General features: G+C 40.4%; 1 protein-coding gene across 2 annotated transcripts in view; it reads left to right on the plus strand.

Annotated features, from left to right (window-relative positions):
* GALNT18 (polypeptide N-acetylgalactosaminyltransferase 18) overlaps positions 1 to 17,451 on the plus strand; it is a 334,795-nt gene that overhangs the window by 310,176 nt on the left and 7,168 nt on the right. For both annotated transcript variants that reach the window (XM_081918367.1, XM_081918366.1), the window contains one exon: positions 12,451 to 12,615. In XM_081918367.1, coding sequence (XP_081774493.1) covers positions 12,451 to 12,615 — 165 coding nt within the window. The remainder of the gene's footprint in view (positions 1 to 12,450; positions 12,616 to 17,451) is intronic.

Here is a 17,451-nt window from a genome sequence, read left to right on the forward strand (position 1 = left end):
CCACTACCCTCTCATTGTAAGTCTTGACAAGGGCAAGACACTAAGAGCAAATAGTGCTAGACATTCAGTCTCCCACGTGCAGGTCTTCCTGTGGTTCTGACTGTGATAAATACAAAGCTCTCTTTCAAAAAAAAAAAGGTTCAGAAGCCAGCAATTTTAATTCCAGAGTGGAAAGAAAATGCAGTTTGTTTTTATTTCAGGGATTCATCTGGAAACAAGCAGATTTGTAAGAGACCTCTTAACATTTTATACCAATTTGCTTCTGCTGCAAGTTATAACGGCTTAGTGGAATTATTGATGGTGCCTGAAAGCTTAGTTTGATTCTCCAAATATTCCTTTATTTGTCTCCCATGTTCAATTTAGTAAGTACTTGTGTACAAGAGCATCAATGCTTTGCACAATTCAAAGTGATGTCCTAGAAATAATGTACATTTATATGGTACTTTACCAATGACACAGATTCACCTTGGGATAAATTCTTCACTTTTTAAAGAAAAAAGTCTCAAACAGAAGGTGTCCATTATCATACTGTTATACAAGAAATTTTTGAGACTTAGGTTTGGGAGTGGGGAGCCAACTAACTGGATACTGCAGCTGAGTTGTCTGTTCCATGGTTTGCTTTTATTTTCTTTGCTGACCTGATAGTTTATTCATGGACGCAGTCTGTACCAGTGCCACTGTTTATAACGTACATAGGTTTCATCAAAATTCTGAATGCCAAACTGCCATATTCTTCCTCAGGGTGTTCTGACTATGGCACTGAATTTCTGTGAGTTTTCATTTTTGCTGCAAAACTTGCCATTTTGAGGTACACCAGTTGTTTTTAAAGAAACCCCTTCCTTTTACTTTTCATGCATTTCCCCACACATGTTTGCAGGCCATTGAAAGTAATGCACTGCAGATTGAAAACATCCATCATGCAGAAGTTCCCAATCCAGAGTGTGTTACTTTCAGTAGATTGTGCCTCTCTGTTTACAGACTATCCCAGCCAGTCAATATTGCACAGCTGGAATTGGACAAGGAAGCTTTGGCCCGGTTGCCTCCTAGCAACTGGCCCTCATTCTTTCTTCATTCAGATACCTGCCTTCCAGTGAGAGTGCATAAACAAAGTACTACACCAAAAGATGGAGTGTGTCATTGTGAATGCTGAGATGTTCACAAATCGATGGCAAGTAGTGTTGAGCGTAATCAGCATATTCTAAATCAGAGTTAGTCCATATGGTGCCCTATAGCGGTTGTGGACTAAAACTTCCATCATCCTTTGTCATTGACCATGCTCGCTAGGGCTGATGGGAGGTGTGGTCCAACATCTGTTAGACGAAGGATGACCAATATAGTGCCTAACTATTCAGATAGCATTCAGGGCCCTATTTATTCATTTTTTATTGTTTGGAAATGGAGTGGTGGGACCATGCTGGTAACCCTACCTCTGATGTCCTGTTTGGCACTAGCCATGACTCCTGAACACCTGTGGGTTGGTGCTGACCACTAACAAGGAAAAGCTGGTTTTACTCATAGGCGTGACCTATGCAGACATTCATACCAATACATGTATGTCCAAGGAACATAACCTTGGATGTCATCACACATGACATCAGGGGTGGATCTAGCAACACAGTCTCATGTAAATGTTTAAGACAGAGGAGAAAGTTGCCTCTTTAAAAAATCATTGAACTGTTTGCATGTCAACTAATTAATTAAAGAAATATCTGGGTTTAAGGGAAGCTTTCACAAACCTTTTGGGTGCTTTTGTAAAGCTTGTTTTAGAAACTTGTTGGACAGAAGCTATTTATTGCTTTTGGGAAACATTATACAGATCCTGGCTTACAACTATTATGTTTTTTCTACTTCACTTTCCATGCCTTACTAAAATATGAAGTCTTTATTTCTATGCATTATAACTGTAGTGTTTGTAGCAGCATTGCATCTCTTGAGAGCTAAATTCAAAAGGCATTGAATTTGCAGATGACTCTGCTTCAATCCTAAGTACACTTATGTGAAACTAAGTGCCCCTAAAATCAATAGGACTGGCTTCCAAGCAAATGTGTTTACGGCTGCGTTGTAAGTGGAATAAACTAATATTGCTGCTGGAAGTGCAGTTTATATACCAAGATGGAAAACATTTTCTCAAAAACAAATTCCATTGAAATCAATGAAATTTACTTCTGAGTAAATACCTAAGGATTGGCATGAGTGACATCTTTATTATTACTTTGAAGCAAGTGGTTTCATCTTATAAAAATATTGCTTGCTGTCAAGCACTTTTCAGAACTGCTTATGAAGATGAGAAATCTTCACAATAAATAACTGCTTTGTGTGAGCTGCATTTTGGAGCTTCCCTGATCTGTAACCTGAAAGCTGTCACTGGAGGCAGAACAGCAAATGGCACCTTTGCCCCATGCCCACTCAAAATACATGAGGGGTGCTAACTTGCCCCCCACATTGAGGGGGCCCGGCGCCATCATATGCATGTCATGCGCAATTAGCGGGGAGCGCAACTTGGTGCTCCTTGTACAGTTTCCCATTGCCCCCTGCTGGTTTTGGGGGATAGGGAGCACAGAGGGTGATGCAAAATGGTATTCGTTTTTTCAATCAATTTCTCATAAAATTTACCCATCTTATATAGGGTTAAAATCACCAGTCTTGTTCCTGTATCCCAGAAGCTCATGTCCCCATCTTCCCCTTTTGTTCTTAATCCTAAATGTGTATATTTATTAATCTTCATCTCTAAACAGAGAAAACTTGACTTCATATAACGTGATTAGTGTCTCTGACTCTACATTAGACAGATAAATTATAGGATTCTTTTGATCCTTTTTTTTTAGTAATTATTTATCAGGAATAGTTTGTTTTTAATTTTTAAAGTCCACCTTTCCTTATTTCTATTTGAGTTTTGCTGTGTGGTGTGGTTTTTTTTTTAGCGTTTTACATTGTTTCAAAGCAGTCAGATTTCAAATTGTTGACTTGAAATGTGAAGCTTGGATTTTGCCTGACATGTTAATTAGAACACCTGCAGGAAAAGATAATCAATGAAGTGAGATTAATTAGTAAATTGATTCAGCTAGAAATGCCAAAGCAGCTAATCTCCAGGGGGAGATAGAGCAAACTAGTTTCAGATCTCAAGTAATTGTTACACTTCAGGAACTTTGAACTGTTAGTTCATTAGCTATTTTCAACTGGTGAGCAGGAAAGTATGAGGTCTATAAGCGATATTAAATAAATAAATAAATAACTCGCTAGCTCCAGTCTTCTTCAGTTTTAGAGGACATCACTTGGACATCATTGTAAAACCATAGTTTCCTGTGATGAGAATAAGCCACAGTGAATCTCAGGTCTGCATGCTCCCCTGTCCTTTCTCCTCCTTTGTCACAGTTGCAAGGAAGAGTGCAGATGCTGTCATTTGCAATTTTCCTTAGCCACAGTTTAGGGTTACATGAACCCTAAACTCTGGATAATGTTGACTGTGGTTTATTGCAACAAACCAGCTTCATAACACAAGATTCGAAGCCATTGTGCTTCAAACAATCAATTGATAACATCAGACACAGTTTGTCATGTTTGGATGACAGGACATGCTATGGTTACCGTAATTTCAGCTCCTCTCTGTAGCCACACTAGAGGAAGTAGAGGTGGGAGAAGTGTAGATCACCGCAGGTAGCTCATTCTCAGCATGTTAAATCAGGAGTGGGAAACATTTTTTAGCTCAGAGACTGTACCCACCCACCTAGCAGTCACCTAATATCCTTATAATGTCTGGAGAGTCAAAGTTCGAGTTCAAATCTCTGTTTGCTATTTTAAAAAGCAGCAGGCAGAGGCTTGTCTCCAGTCTTGCACAGTGGGATCATAATGCTAAGATCAGAGTATGTCTCTGCTGCTGCCTTTTATAATCAAAGTCTCAACTTCCTCTCCATTAAATAACAACACTTGGTAATTCTTACATGCAGGCTTTTCTGCACAGGTATCTCTAGAATGATCAGACCGACAGCCTTTCATTAGATATGAGTTGGCTCTTAAAGATGTTGGTGGATCGCAACACCCCAAGTACCCTCAAGGAATGCATTCTGGACAGACAGACATGAGCTTACAAAAAGCAAGTGGCTTTATGTGGGGTGCCTAGTGATGGAGAGGAGAATTCAGGTTCTGCTGAAGAGAGGCATAAACAGGGCAGGCTTCGCAATCAAGTGTGTGTTGGGGGGGGGGTCCAAGGCAGGCTTCTCCCATTGGAATGCCATTGTTTAAGATACCAGAGACACTGATGGATGTGGTCATGAAACAGACACATGAAGCATGTACCATACGTGAAACATGTTCACTGGACTGGTTTGTGTAAATAGATGGATAGATAGAATAGAGAGATAAATAGATAGATTCCTTAGCGTGCGTAGGAATTGAAAAATGGGAGAGATTTAAGAAAGACCTAGAAGAGTTTCCTGTTCTGAATTAAGATTCTACACACATTGGGGCATTTCCAGACTACATTAACTACCTTCAGTGTCTGGGCCAGGGGTCTGCAACCTTTAAGACAAAAAGAGCCACTTGGACCCGTTTCCGAAGAAAGAAAAAAACTGGGAGCCGCAAGACTCGTCATTATAAAAATAACTTTTTGTCACTTTTTTATTATTTCTTTGTTTGACCCCTCAGAATTACTCCTCCTCATAGAAATAAACGTTAAATTAACAAGTTACCTTTTTGTGTATGTGTGTTCTTCACTCCCCTTCAAAACAGTGACCAGTGTACATGCCCCCTTTCAATGTAGTGGGCGGGCGGGAAGGTGACGTCGGGACAGTGCGTGACTAACGCATGCACCGCCCCCATGTGACGTCACAGCCAGTACAGCGCCCGCCACAGTGGGGAGTGTCGGGGCGCACAATGCGCCTCCTCCCCTCGCTAGTATCCGCCCCGGAGCTGCGGCAAAGGTGTAAAAGAGCCACATGCGGCTCCGGAGCCGTGGGTTACAGACCCCTGGTCTGGGCCAAGCACCATTCTGGTTGCATTAATTGTCAGTTGGATTTATAAAATAAACTATGCTCCAAGGGATTGCTATTTTGATTCCTTTATCTTTGGTGGTGCACCTCATGCAGCATGGCATCCCTAGCCAATAAAAAAGGTCTTACCAAGTGGTACCCCTAGTCCTTTATCACGGCCAGTCCACTCATAAGGCAGCCACCTTGTTCAATCCTCCCCACCACCAGAGAAGTGAGGAGAAGTTGTGACCGTGGTTTCCAGCAAGAGCTCACAAGAGCTGCACAAGACCTTGGGAGAGTTCAGCAACAGCTCATGGGATCTCACCAGAAGCCACCACTGCACAGCCCTGGTAAGCGAGACTTCGGCCAAGGGGACAGGGGCAGCACCTCCCCATTTTACCTCAGGTGGTGAAATGGGACAGGCCACCACTACTTTTTATTATTTTCCTGAGTTTGGCTGAGGATTACACTGTTCTCTCCAAAGTCATTGTGAGTAGGAGACGGATAGGATCCTGCGTGACTCTAGAGCAGCCCTGTTGTATGTAGAATGCAGTAGCACCAAAGATTTATAAGAAATAAGGCAGTACGATATCATTATTTATGTTCTTGGATAAATGTAAATATACAACGTCTTTATACTCTAAGGAATTAAGGCAATATGTATTTGTATTTCTTAAGATAGTAACATGAGAGCATTGAGTTAGTGCTGGTATAATGCAGAGATTATACCACTGTACTGGCTTTGGGGCCCTTACACTTGATCCTCAGTGTTTTTTCAGTTGTGTACTAAAAGCTTAAGACAAAGCCAGAGATTTGTGAAAACAGTAGGTCTAGTTTTTGCCCCTAAGGAAGAAATTCAATTGCTAGAGGGTTCAAGTTACAATCTGCGCTTCTGAATTCATAGCAGTGGGCTTGGGATACTTAGAAAGCAAGAGTCTCTTTTGTATGAATCCTGACAACTGGCAAAAAAATAATAATAGCTTTTTGTTGTTTGAATGCTGGTACATCACAATGGTGGAAAAAGCAGAGATATTTTCACTCACAAACTAAGCAATAATTTTATCTCTCTATAAAGGCTTTGTCAAGTGCATACAGCGTTTTAGAAAAGTAAGCAAAGCATATTCCATTTATAACCCCAAAACAATTTCTAAAAGGACAAAGGAAGTGACAAGAAATAAAAGTAGGATTTAAAAAAAGATTTTTACCAGCCATTTTACTCTTGCATATTTGTATTTGCCCTTTAGAAAAACTCAAAAGCTCCAGCAAAAGCGAAGTATGTTAAAACATACTGATTTAAACTACATAGAGTTAAGAAAGTACTTTAATTATACAGTAGAAATCATTAGTTCTGAAGTATCTGATGTTGACTGGAGTGTGTCTGTGTTTGATGTCTCAGGGTATAGTTTTTCATTACAAAAAGATCAATAGAAAATAATTCAGAAGTATTTGTTCAATAAAGAGAAGGAATTATAAAGATCTGAACACTCCAATTTTAACATTTCAGAAATACCATAAATCCCATTGATTTAAATGACATTTATTTCCAAATAAGTATATTTAGGAGTCTCACGTTGATCATTTAAGTACCACTGCTATTTAAATCTCAAAGATTTTTATTCTTTGAGACAGCCAGTGTGGTGTAGTGGTTAAGAGCGGTAGTCTCGTAATCTGGAGAACCGGGTTCGCGTCTCCGCTCCTCTACATGCAGCTGCTGGGTGACCTTGGGCCAGTCACACTTCTCTGAAGTCTCTCAGCCTCACTCACCTCACAGAGTGTTTGTTGTGGGGGAGGAAGGGAAAGGAAGGAAGAGTGTTAGCCGCTTTGAGACTCCTTCGGGTGGTGATAAAGCAGGATATCAAATCCAGAAAATATTGTGATTTTGTTTTGTACCATGTGCTTCATTTTTGTGCTTCAATGCATCTCCGCTTCTTTTTATAAATGACAATATAAGTCATGCTTTACCTTTCATGAGATTTTACTTTGAGATCTGGGTTGCTTCAGTCCTCAATGTAAAATCTACTACCAGCCTCAGTACTCCTTGCAAGGAGAGATTTCAGGGCTTCAGTCTAGGCTGAGCACAAATCAGGTAAAAGACAATAAAATCCAAACATTTTTGGAAATGAAGGGGCGGGAGGTGTTATGTGACTGCACGTTTGAAAAGGGGGGGGGAATGAGTATGTGCACTTTTAACAAAGCCTTAATTCCTTGTGATCAGTTTCCCTAGATGTGTACTACAAACATGGATGTCAGAGAATTCTGATGGAAATGGGAGCAGAAATTGCTGATGTTTGCTAATTCATCCTGTATCGGGAATTGAAATCAATCCAGCAAATACAATCAGTCCTCACTACTATTTCTTTCAGTCCACAAATGATACAAGATTAATTTTTCCTCCATTTGGATTGTGTTCACTTTAAATCGAAATGAATGGGATGGAATAACATAAGGACAATGTAACGTGCACATTATATGTAATTTATGTAATTAATTATGTAAATTACACAAGTTACATAGTTCTTTTCCACAGCAAGGCATATAACCTAGTTTTTGGTGTAAACTGCCATGGAACAAACCAGTGACGAATGCAGGACAAAATGGCAAATGATGCCTTCTTAAATCTCAAATTACAAAAGGCAGAGAAAATGATAAGAGCGTTGCACTAGGACTATAAAAAGCAATGTCACTGCAAGGCTGACAGTTTTGTCATTCCAAAGGGGAAAAGTTACCTGCTAGAAAGTAAACTGCAATTCCCGAATCCACTCATTTCAAATGCGCATCAGCACACCATTCTCCTGTGTGTTTTCACTTGGAAAAGCTGCCATAAGGATCAGGAATAGCTTTCAGGCTGGGAAATTGGTGTATATTGCATTAAGCTTTCACCAGGGAGCTGGCAATTTATCTTTCAGATAATCATCTTGTGTTAAGTTGGACACCTTGCTGTAACTTTTTGCTAAACGATAGACCAGGCCTCAATGAATAATTTACAGTGATGGGAGCATACTTCATTAAGTGAAGTCTTTATCACTTACAGCGGGTTTTCAAAGTTTGTTATTAACTTTGTGTCAAATGTTCGTCCCATGATAGCTTGGCAACATTTTATTGTTAGCATTACTGGAGTCAAAATTTCCCCTTTGAAGAAGATGCTGTTTCCCTGGGCAGAAATTCTGTATCTTGCCTAGGATGATGTGCTTAAGAAATGTGGCGATGGCTGAGAAAGTACAGTTATTAATGTATTTTAGGAGGCTCGGCAGTCACCATTGCTTGCATGCTAAGGATCTCAAGACACAAAGGGGGCAGAGCAAAAGGATCAGCTGCAGATGATAGGGTGGAAAAGGCCTCTGCAGGGAGTTGCTGCCAGTCAGAATAGCTGGAACTCAGCTACATCAACAAAAAGTCTGACTCTGACCTGGTATAAGGCAATTTCCAGGGTTCCTGAACTATGCATGGTGTTAATCACAGTTTGTTCATCCCTCTTCCTGTCTGGGGTAGTGATTAGGGTGTCAGACTAGGATCTGGAAGGCCAAGTTGAAATCCCTTGGCCGTGACACTCACTGGGTTACCTTGAGCCCAGTCACTGCCTCTCAGTCTAACCTAGCTCACAAGGTGGTTGGGGGGATTAAATGAGGAGGGGGGAGTACTAGGTACGCCACCTTGAGCTCCTTGGAAGAAAAGGTAAGGTGTAGATGCAACCAATCAAATGTTTGCATGTCACAGTTCTGTTGAATTGTCCCCCACTGGTGGCAGCTATTTAAATTTTAAAGCTGTGCCGGTTAATTGCTTCCATGCAATTAATGTCACGTCTAGTTTGGCCGTGTGCCTCTGCAATCAGGGGTGATTAAATGAAAGGCCAATAAGACTTGGGCCAATGGGAACAAATGGACTTTCAAGTGAACTTGGCTTGGATCAAGCTGCAATATCAGTGTGAAAATGAGTTTGTTTTTTAGATGTGTATGTTGTTTTTAATTTTTGATATAAATTAGCAATTCAGTAATTCATATATTTGATTGGTCATTAAAAATGGCACACTTTATTTCCATCCTAACCTTAAAACTTGGGGTGGGATGATAAGAAAGTGAAACATAATTTCACATTTAGGGTTAATTTAAGCCCTATTCAGGTGTTATGAAACCATGTAGGCTATCATGTGAAGGGGCAGTAGAGGCATCCCACTGGGTGTGCATTCCTTCATGTTTCTTTCAAAGCTATTGATTGATTGAGTTTATATACCACCCTATACCTGGAGGTCTCAGGATGGTTAATCTAGCTAGGCTAGATAAGTAGAAGTTAAGCAAATGAACAATAAACTGGGAAAGTGTAACATGTGTTTATTTAGTGGCCTTAGATAAATGACTTGAAAGATCTGGGGGGAAGCATTTTATAAATACTCAATGAATTATTGGACAAGTCCATGGCAGTGAGAACCTCCATGCACATGTTTATAAGATTTCTGAATTGGGAGCCAAAATTTTAAAATGTGGTTAGAAAGCAGAAAGTAAACCCCCCCCCCCCGCAATGAATTAGTGAAGCAATAAGTACCTTGGCTCCCGAACGTCTTGGGAGTCAAACATTCCAGCTCCCGAACGATCGAAAACAGGAAGTGGGTTTTCCAGTTTTTGAACGTTCTTTAGGAAACCAAACGTCCAACAGGGCTTCTGCGACTTCCGGAGCTTCCTGCAGCCAATCAGAAGCCGCGCTTTGGAAGTCAAACATTTTGGAAGTCGAACGGACTTCCGGAACGTATTCTCTTCGACTTCCGATTTACTACTGTACAATTGTGCATTTGTTAAATGGAATCTATTGTGTCCCAGAAGAGTTTTGTGTCATGCAAACCACAAGCTAGCATGAATTTAAGTACATTTAGGGTTGTATCTAACTAAATCATTTATTTCAGTGGAGCTACTCTGTGTATGACTTAGCTGAATATAACCCTTAGCCCCAAACCAAATGATTTAACTGGATGTAGAAATACAGTCAGAATCTATTTGTTTTATCTTGTTAGTGGTGAAATAACAAATACTAATATGTAACAGCCCAAAGCTTCTGCTGGTATTTTTCCTTTCCTTTCCTTCCTCTATAAGCAAGCCATAAAAAGGAATCTGATTTCTTCTTGTTGTTTAATCTCCAAATCATAGCACTCCTACATTCAGTCCTCTCTTTCTCTGCAAAAGTATCTGCTTTACACACTTGAGCATTCAATAATCTGTCTAAAAACTTTGCCAGGGCACTATAACTGCTCTGCTTGCATACATATTTTAACCTACTACTTAAAAAAAAAATCTTTATAAAAAAATCTGATAAAAAAAAAAGCCACCCTCCATTTATAGAGCAGCACATCACAAATTCTTGGAGTAGATATGGAGTAAACGACAGCATATAAAATGTGAGTAGGGTATTAGGACAGATTAATACAGAAGTTAATTACAGATCAGAAGGAGCTGTAAAAAGCTCACTTCTATCATTCTTTATTAGGTTGTTGACAAGAGCTTGCAAATATTTTTGATATGGAGGAAGTATAAGAGAGACCATAGATGAAGTCATATGAACCCAAATAATCACAATTATCTGCAAAAGCAGCATGAATGAATGATAGAAGTGAGCTTTTTACAGCGCCTTCTGATCTGAAATTAACTTCTATATTAATCTGTCCTAATACCCTACTCACCTTTTATATGCTGCCATTTACTCCATATCTACTCCAGGAATTTGCTGCAGTAAACACAAATCCCTGTCCTGATCTGCAGAGCCCTCGACTATTTTATGTGTGCTCTTTCTTCCTCCTCCTTTGTGCTTAATATTTTACGACAAAGTACTCACTGCTGCATGTACAAATATGATGTCAATTATACACAGCATCAATAATAAACAGATACCTAGAAGTGCTATCAAGACCCACGAGAAGGCATTTCCCTCAAACTTTTCTAAAACACAAATCCATATGGCATGTGAAGACTCACACATCATCCGTTTTTGGTGATTAACATTTAATGGTGGAGCAACAATAAGATCACACAATCGTTATCTTCAGCACTGCCCACATGCTTGGATGCTTCTTGAAGCCTGATCTAGTTAGACAACTTTTGCCTTTGAAAGAAAGAGACAAGTGTGATTGTTAGCAGTCTCTGTGGTATGAGGGTGCCAGGAGTGCCATCTGTTGAGATCCAGAGTGAGATGTCAGTTGAGTCAGAGCAGAAGAACATATTATCTGTCTCAATGACAACAGAGACTTCTCAGAGCCACGTAAAAGACTTTCACCAACAGATTCAAGGTCTCCTTTTTGTTAATAGTGTCAACAGGTATCAACCAGTCTTGAAGATCATATATGGCATGAAGTGAATCCAAGGCCAGGTCATTTCACATCACTGTGTTTCTAGAGCAAATGTCAGCCTCCATTCTGTATTTTGTATCGTTCTGGTGTAATTGCTTTAATCAATTTAGCACTCTAAAATTCAAGTACTCCAGCTTCAACAATTTGGCTTGTGTGTATACATTACAGAATATACACACATATACACAGTGTCTCTCACCAATTGTTTTACCTATGGTGCCTTGGCCTCTCTGAATTGTGCCCCTGCATTCTCAGTACCTAGGACTTTCCTCTGCCATCTGAATGATTATAAAACCGATCTGGCACCTTTTTGATAGTAAGTTGTTGTTGTTTAGTCGTTTAGTCGTGTCCGACTCTTCGTGACCCCATGGACCAGAGAACGCCAGGCACCTCTGTCCTCCTTGATAGTAAGTGCAAGTGGTCTATTTCTAGACAATTCTGTTATTCTATCCTGATTCAAGTAGAGCACATCCCTTTGTATAGGTCTATCTTGTCCGAAAATATTCTCCAGACCCCCCAACACCATTAAATAGATGATATCTAAAAACTTATGCTCTGTACAAAACACAAAAAAGATAGATGGTCTAGTTCTTGCTTTCCAATTAAGACAGTGAAATTCAGTGGGTAGCTAACAAGAAGAGGGTATTTTTGGTAGTAGCACATCTACTATGGAATAGCTTCTCTAGAAAGGCCCACCAACTACCTTCTTTATGGTATTTTCAGCACCAGGTGAAGCATCAAGTCTTTTTAAACTTTTCTGTTAAATTCATGCTGTGCATTGATTTATGCTCTATCCGTTGTATCATGCTTACTTTTATTGTTTGTTAACCTGTAAAATCCTGCACTACATACATTAAATTAAGATGAAGAATACAGATGGTAATACCTAGGTAACGTACCACAGTGTGCATGAACTATATTGTCCTACCAAGCAGGTAGCTTGATCTGCCTTCTCTCGGCCCTGTTTGATAACTCCTCAAATGATATTTTGAAAACTTTAAAATATCACACTGCTTCTTACTAGAAAGAAAGGACTTTTGGTTGCTGAAGCGTGGTGTGAGATTCAGTTCAGGTCCATGCATTAACTATTGCCATTGGCTTCTGATTGAAATGTTGCCTGCGTCTTCAAAGCCCTGAATGTGTTCTGTTTTCTCATTGCAGAACGTCTATTACACAGGTAACCAGCAGTTCCACGTGGGTGTTCTAAGTCCTACCATTGATGATGATGACAACAGATGCCTGGTAGATGTGAACAGCAGACCCCGACTAATTGAATGCAGTTACGCCAAAGCCAAGAGGATGAAGCTTTACTGGCAATTTACTCAGGTGATTTTTATTTTTATTTCAAAACAAAACACGAGTTTGCAGCTTTCACTGAATTATGAATGACTTCTCAGCTCTGCAAATAAGAAATGGCTGTGTTACTTTGAAAAGCAAATGGTAGATGAGATGGGAAGCTTCTGCCTCTGGACGGTGTTACTTCAGACTGCAGGTATGAAGGCTTAAACCAGTGATAGGGTACCATTTTCATAGCAAGGTATGCATTCCCTCATGGACACCTTGCCAGTAGTGGGTGGGGCCAGATTAAAAGTGTGTGGGGCCAGATAAATGTCTCATAATTTTGTATAATAAGCTTCATTCTAGTCACATGGAAGTCAGAGGTTTATGCATGCCCTCCCCAAAACATCTTTTCCTTTTCCATCCAGAAAAGCAAGAGACACTATCACAGTTCAAGGACATATTCCAGCAAACCAAAAGCATTTCAGGAGGGCATGGATCAGGGCTGGTGAGGAAGCAACCTGGGAACAGTCCCAAGGGTTGAATAGAGAGGCCTCAACAGTCATATTTGGCCAGTAGAAATGAGGTTCTCCATTTTTGGTTTCCATGATGGAATGCTCCCCCCCGCAAACCAAAAAAAGATCCCAACCTATAGACAACTTAGGGAGACACCAGAGAGAAGACTGGATAACTGGGAGGGAGGTCAAATTTGTGTATGGATATGCATAGTGGCATCCCTTTTGAATGCTTGTCACCATCTTTACAAGTGGTGGTGTCCATGAAATAACGCTGCAAGTTAAAACAGATGTCACAAAACACTCCTCCTAACACCCACAGACAAAGCTCTGAAGAAGGGAAGATGAAGCTCCTTTCTTTGTCTCCTGATGATAAGAGGCAAAGGAATAATTAAAGGCATGCTGTTCAGAAAGGATTGTTTTGCTAATACCCAGTGTGATTAAAGTGTTGTTGTTTCAGAACACATAATGTGATGCAAAGTAGGTTTGCATGCTGTAAGCTACAAGGAAACTAATGAGAGTAATCAAGGACTCCGAGAGATGTTTGCACATTGTATTGTACTTGCTTCCATTTCATCTAGCAAAACGAGTATGCCTCTCTGAGAAAATGAAAAAAAATCTCTTTGTAAGAATGCTCAACTAATCATATTTTAACATTTACAACATTGTGAAAATGCACAGGGTAAGGCAGTGCTGCCATCCTGAATGAAACTATAAACTTGAGAGTAGTCCTTATGGCCTACGTGAAATCACAGTGAAGTAAATTGTTTTGAGTGCCTGTATGAAAACAGAGTGCTTTAAATATCCTGCTACACCAAACTTTCCAGTGGAGTTAAAGCTCAAGCCAACAACAATAACAAAGCTTCAAACAACTTTCAGTGGCCTTCCAGATCCTAGTTTCCCTTTCCATGCTATTCATTATTGTTAAATTCAGCTTCTTATCCTAGCATTTGGAAAGCACATATAAAGGCCTAATCACCTGGGAAGCTTTTGACTACCATTATGGAGTCATTTAGGTAGTGAAGATCTAGTGGTACTGGGTTCCAAGATAGCTGGAAAAGGTCTGTGAAACAAGCCCTAACACAGCATTTGGAGGGAAGGCCAAAGGAGATGTGTTGCAGTCTTGTTATTGCATTTATTGTAAGAATATATTTTTAAAAAAACAAAAAAAAAGTTGCATTATAAACTAGGTCCTAAAAACAGAGCTGCACATGCACTCTCCCAAACTCTCCACCTGTATCAACCAAAAGCCATGTGGGTGTAAATATAGCTAGTGGTACCTCTGGTTACATATGCTTCAGGTTACATACGCTTCAGGTTACAGACTCTGCTAACCCAGAAATAGTACCTCAGGTTAAGAACTTTGTTTCAGGATGAGAACAGAAATCATGTGGCGGCGGCAGCTAAAGTGGTGCCTCAGATTAAGAGCAGTTTCAGGTTAAGAACGGACCTCCGGAACAAATTAAGTACGTAACCAGAGGTATCAATGTAGATTAGTTTCCGCTGAAACTAATCTACCCATTAGCTAAAGTGGTGCCTCAGATTAAGAACAGTTTCAGGTTAAGAACGGACCTCCGGAACAAATTAAGTACGTAACCAGAGGTATCAATGTAGATTAGTTTCCGCTGAAACAAATTCCTTGGAAACAATTACCGTATTTTTTGCTCTATAAGACTCACTTTTTCCCTCCTAAAATGGGGAAATGTGTGTGTGTCGTATGGAGCGAATGCAGGCTGTGCAGCTATCCCAGAAGCCAGAACAACAAGAGGGATTGCTGCTTTCACCGCGCAGCGATCCCTCTTGCTGTTCTGACTTCTGAGATTATTATTTTTCTGAGAGATCTTTTTTTTCTTGTTTTCCTCATCCAAAAACTAGGTGCGTCTTGTGGTTTGGTGTGTCTTATAGAGCAAAAAAGTTTAAATGGCAACAGCATTGCATTTCCAGGGGTCCTTTACCCCTCCCCCCCGTCTCTCCCTATATATACACAGTCGTACCTTAGTCCTTGAATGGAATCCATTCTGGAAGTCTGTTCAACTTCCGAAAATGTTCGAAAACCAAGGTGTAGCTTCCAGTTGGCTGCAGGAGCTTCTGCACTCAATCGGAAACCACGTCAGACATTCGGCTTCCAAGAAAAGTTCGCAAACTGGAACACTCACTTCCGGGTTTGCAGCGTTCAGCAGCCAAAACGTTCAAGTCACAAGGCATTTGAGAATCAAGGTACGAGTGTGTGTGTGTGTGTGTGTGTATAAATTTTGTGTATTGTAATCCATGCACTCCCAAACCATGACTGCCAATATTGAAAGCATGTTCTTAGGCCATTTTCAAGTGTGGCAGTATCGGGTTGAAAGAGGTTGTGCATAAGCAGCAATCAAGAGACAATGTAGCCTGAAGAACTTTATGTCTACCTCCACTGTCAGAGGCAATAGGCCTCTGAATACCAGTTGCTGGGAATCACAAGTAGGGAGAGTCCTCTTAGAGTCAGAACCTACTTGTGGGCTTCCCATAGACATCCAATTAGCTGCTGTGAGAACAGAATGCTAGGTTATGTGGGCCTTTGGCTTGATCAGCAGGATCCTTTTTATGTTCTTATAGCAACATAAGACATGTGTTGAGTCAGGGGAAGTTAAATTCAGCATCGTAGAAGTGCTTGCCCACTGACCAGCTGAGACAACCTAGTTGTTACCTGACTGCTTTTGCCACGTGTGTATTACAGGCAGTAAGGGCATTAGAGCTACCCTCCCCCTTGGTAGGTGCTCATTTCCAGTGGCCTTACATTGGTTCTTTGTTTCATTTGTATGTCAAGTGAAGAACCTGTGATGACTAGGATGTAGACAGAATTCGAAAATGGCTTTTTGTCCTCTAGTGCCAGCAAGTGCATAAATACATCCAGAGACTGAAAGGCATTCTCAGCAGCATTTGATATATGTAGAACAATTCCCATGTAAAATGCTTGAGAAACAGAATTGAGAACTGTGTACAGTACATTTTGATAAGTATTTTATTCAAAATTATAACACTGTTCTAAGTGCTGTACGAGCTTTCACATTCCAGCACTCTGATATAAGGCTGTATACAGATTATATGGGCCCTCAAGGCAAGAAAGGACACCGGGCATTTATATCACAAGCTGCTCTGGTTGCCCAAAGAAATACATTTATGGAGTTTAAAGTCTCAACACACCCCAACAATTCAAGAATGGCTACTGAAAGCAGATGATTTATCCATCAATGAAAAACATAGTTTACAGAAAACAAGATAACGTGTAGTGTGATATTTTTCCCTCCTCCACCCCTTCCTCTAGGGAGTGTCTTGGGCCAAATTAATGTATGCTCTTGATAGCGACATGTCCCAGGCTCAGAGGCTTTTGCTGTTTGTTTTTAACTCCTCCACTCATAAAAGCCGTTACGTATTTCTCTTACAACTTTGAAAAGTCTTATTGCACCTAGCCAAGCCTTCTGTTCTCACAGTGGCTAACCAGTGGCCAGCTTGTGGAAGCCACAATTAGGATACATATTGGTGTAATAACAACTGATCTTCAGAGGCAAAATGCTTCTGTTACTGGAAGTCTACAGACAACCCCATGACAGCTGAGCATCCTCGGGAATGAGGAACTTTTATCACCCTAATCTGCATGCTTATTTTCAATCTCAAATCTAAAAGGTTAGTAAGATGTGAATTACTTAACTCTAATTTATGTATCTGTTTCCAGTTTATTCAGGCAGCTAAAGTCTCAGCACACCCCAACAATTCAATTTCATTTAAATTGGGGAGAGGGGAAATTGTGTTTTCATTGGAGAAAACATATACCAGCCTCCCTAAATTATGGGAATGTACTTGTTTTCAAGCCTGTTTGTTGAAATTGCTTCTCCATGTGTGCTTTGAGACTATTTTTAATGAGACTTCTTTCTGGGAACAGTCACGTCAGGGATCTCAGAGAACAGGATGAAATCACAACCTATATAGTCAACCACATGCTCCTATGTGCAATTTGCTCTATGGCAAATGAAGGAGCTTATGGGAAATACTGGCTTCATTCTTAGTTGGGTAAACATTTCTACCCATTTTCCACTCACCACCCAACCAAAAAACAAAAATGGTTACTAAGGTAACACCCCCCCCCCCAGTTTTGTTCATGACACATTAAAATCCTTCAGCTGAGCACTTAATTTTCCAGCATACGTCCTTTTAAATGCCCAGCGACACCTGCTAGAAGGTATATGGTTCTGAGGTCCAAAGAAGTATTGCTGATGCCTCTACTTAACATTTCTGTCACAGCACTTCTTCCCATTCATCTCCCTGCATTGCTAGCACTGCTTGGTAGTTATTAAAGGACCCTCTGAGCATAATTATGCCCTGTTGGGATGCACCA

This window comes from Podarcis melisellensis (genome assembly GCF_964234715.1).
Source record: "Podarcis melisellensis genome assembly, chromosome: 1".
NCBI classification, from domain to species: domain Eukaryota; kingdom Metazoa; phylum Chordata; class Lepidosauria; order Squamata; family Lacertidae; genus Podarcis; species Podarcis melisellensis.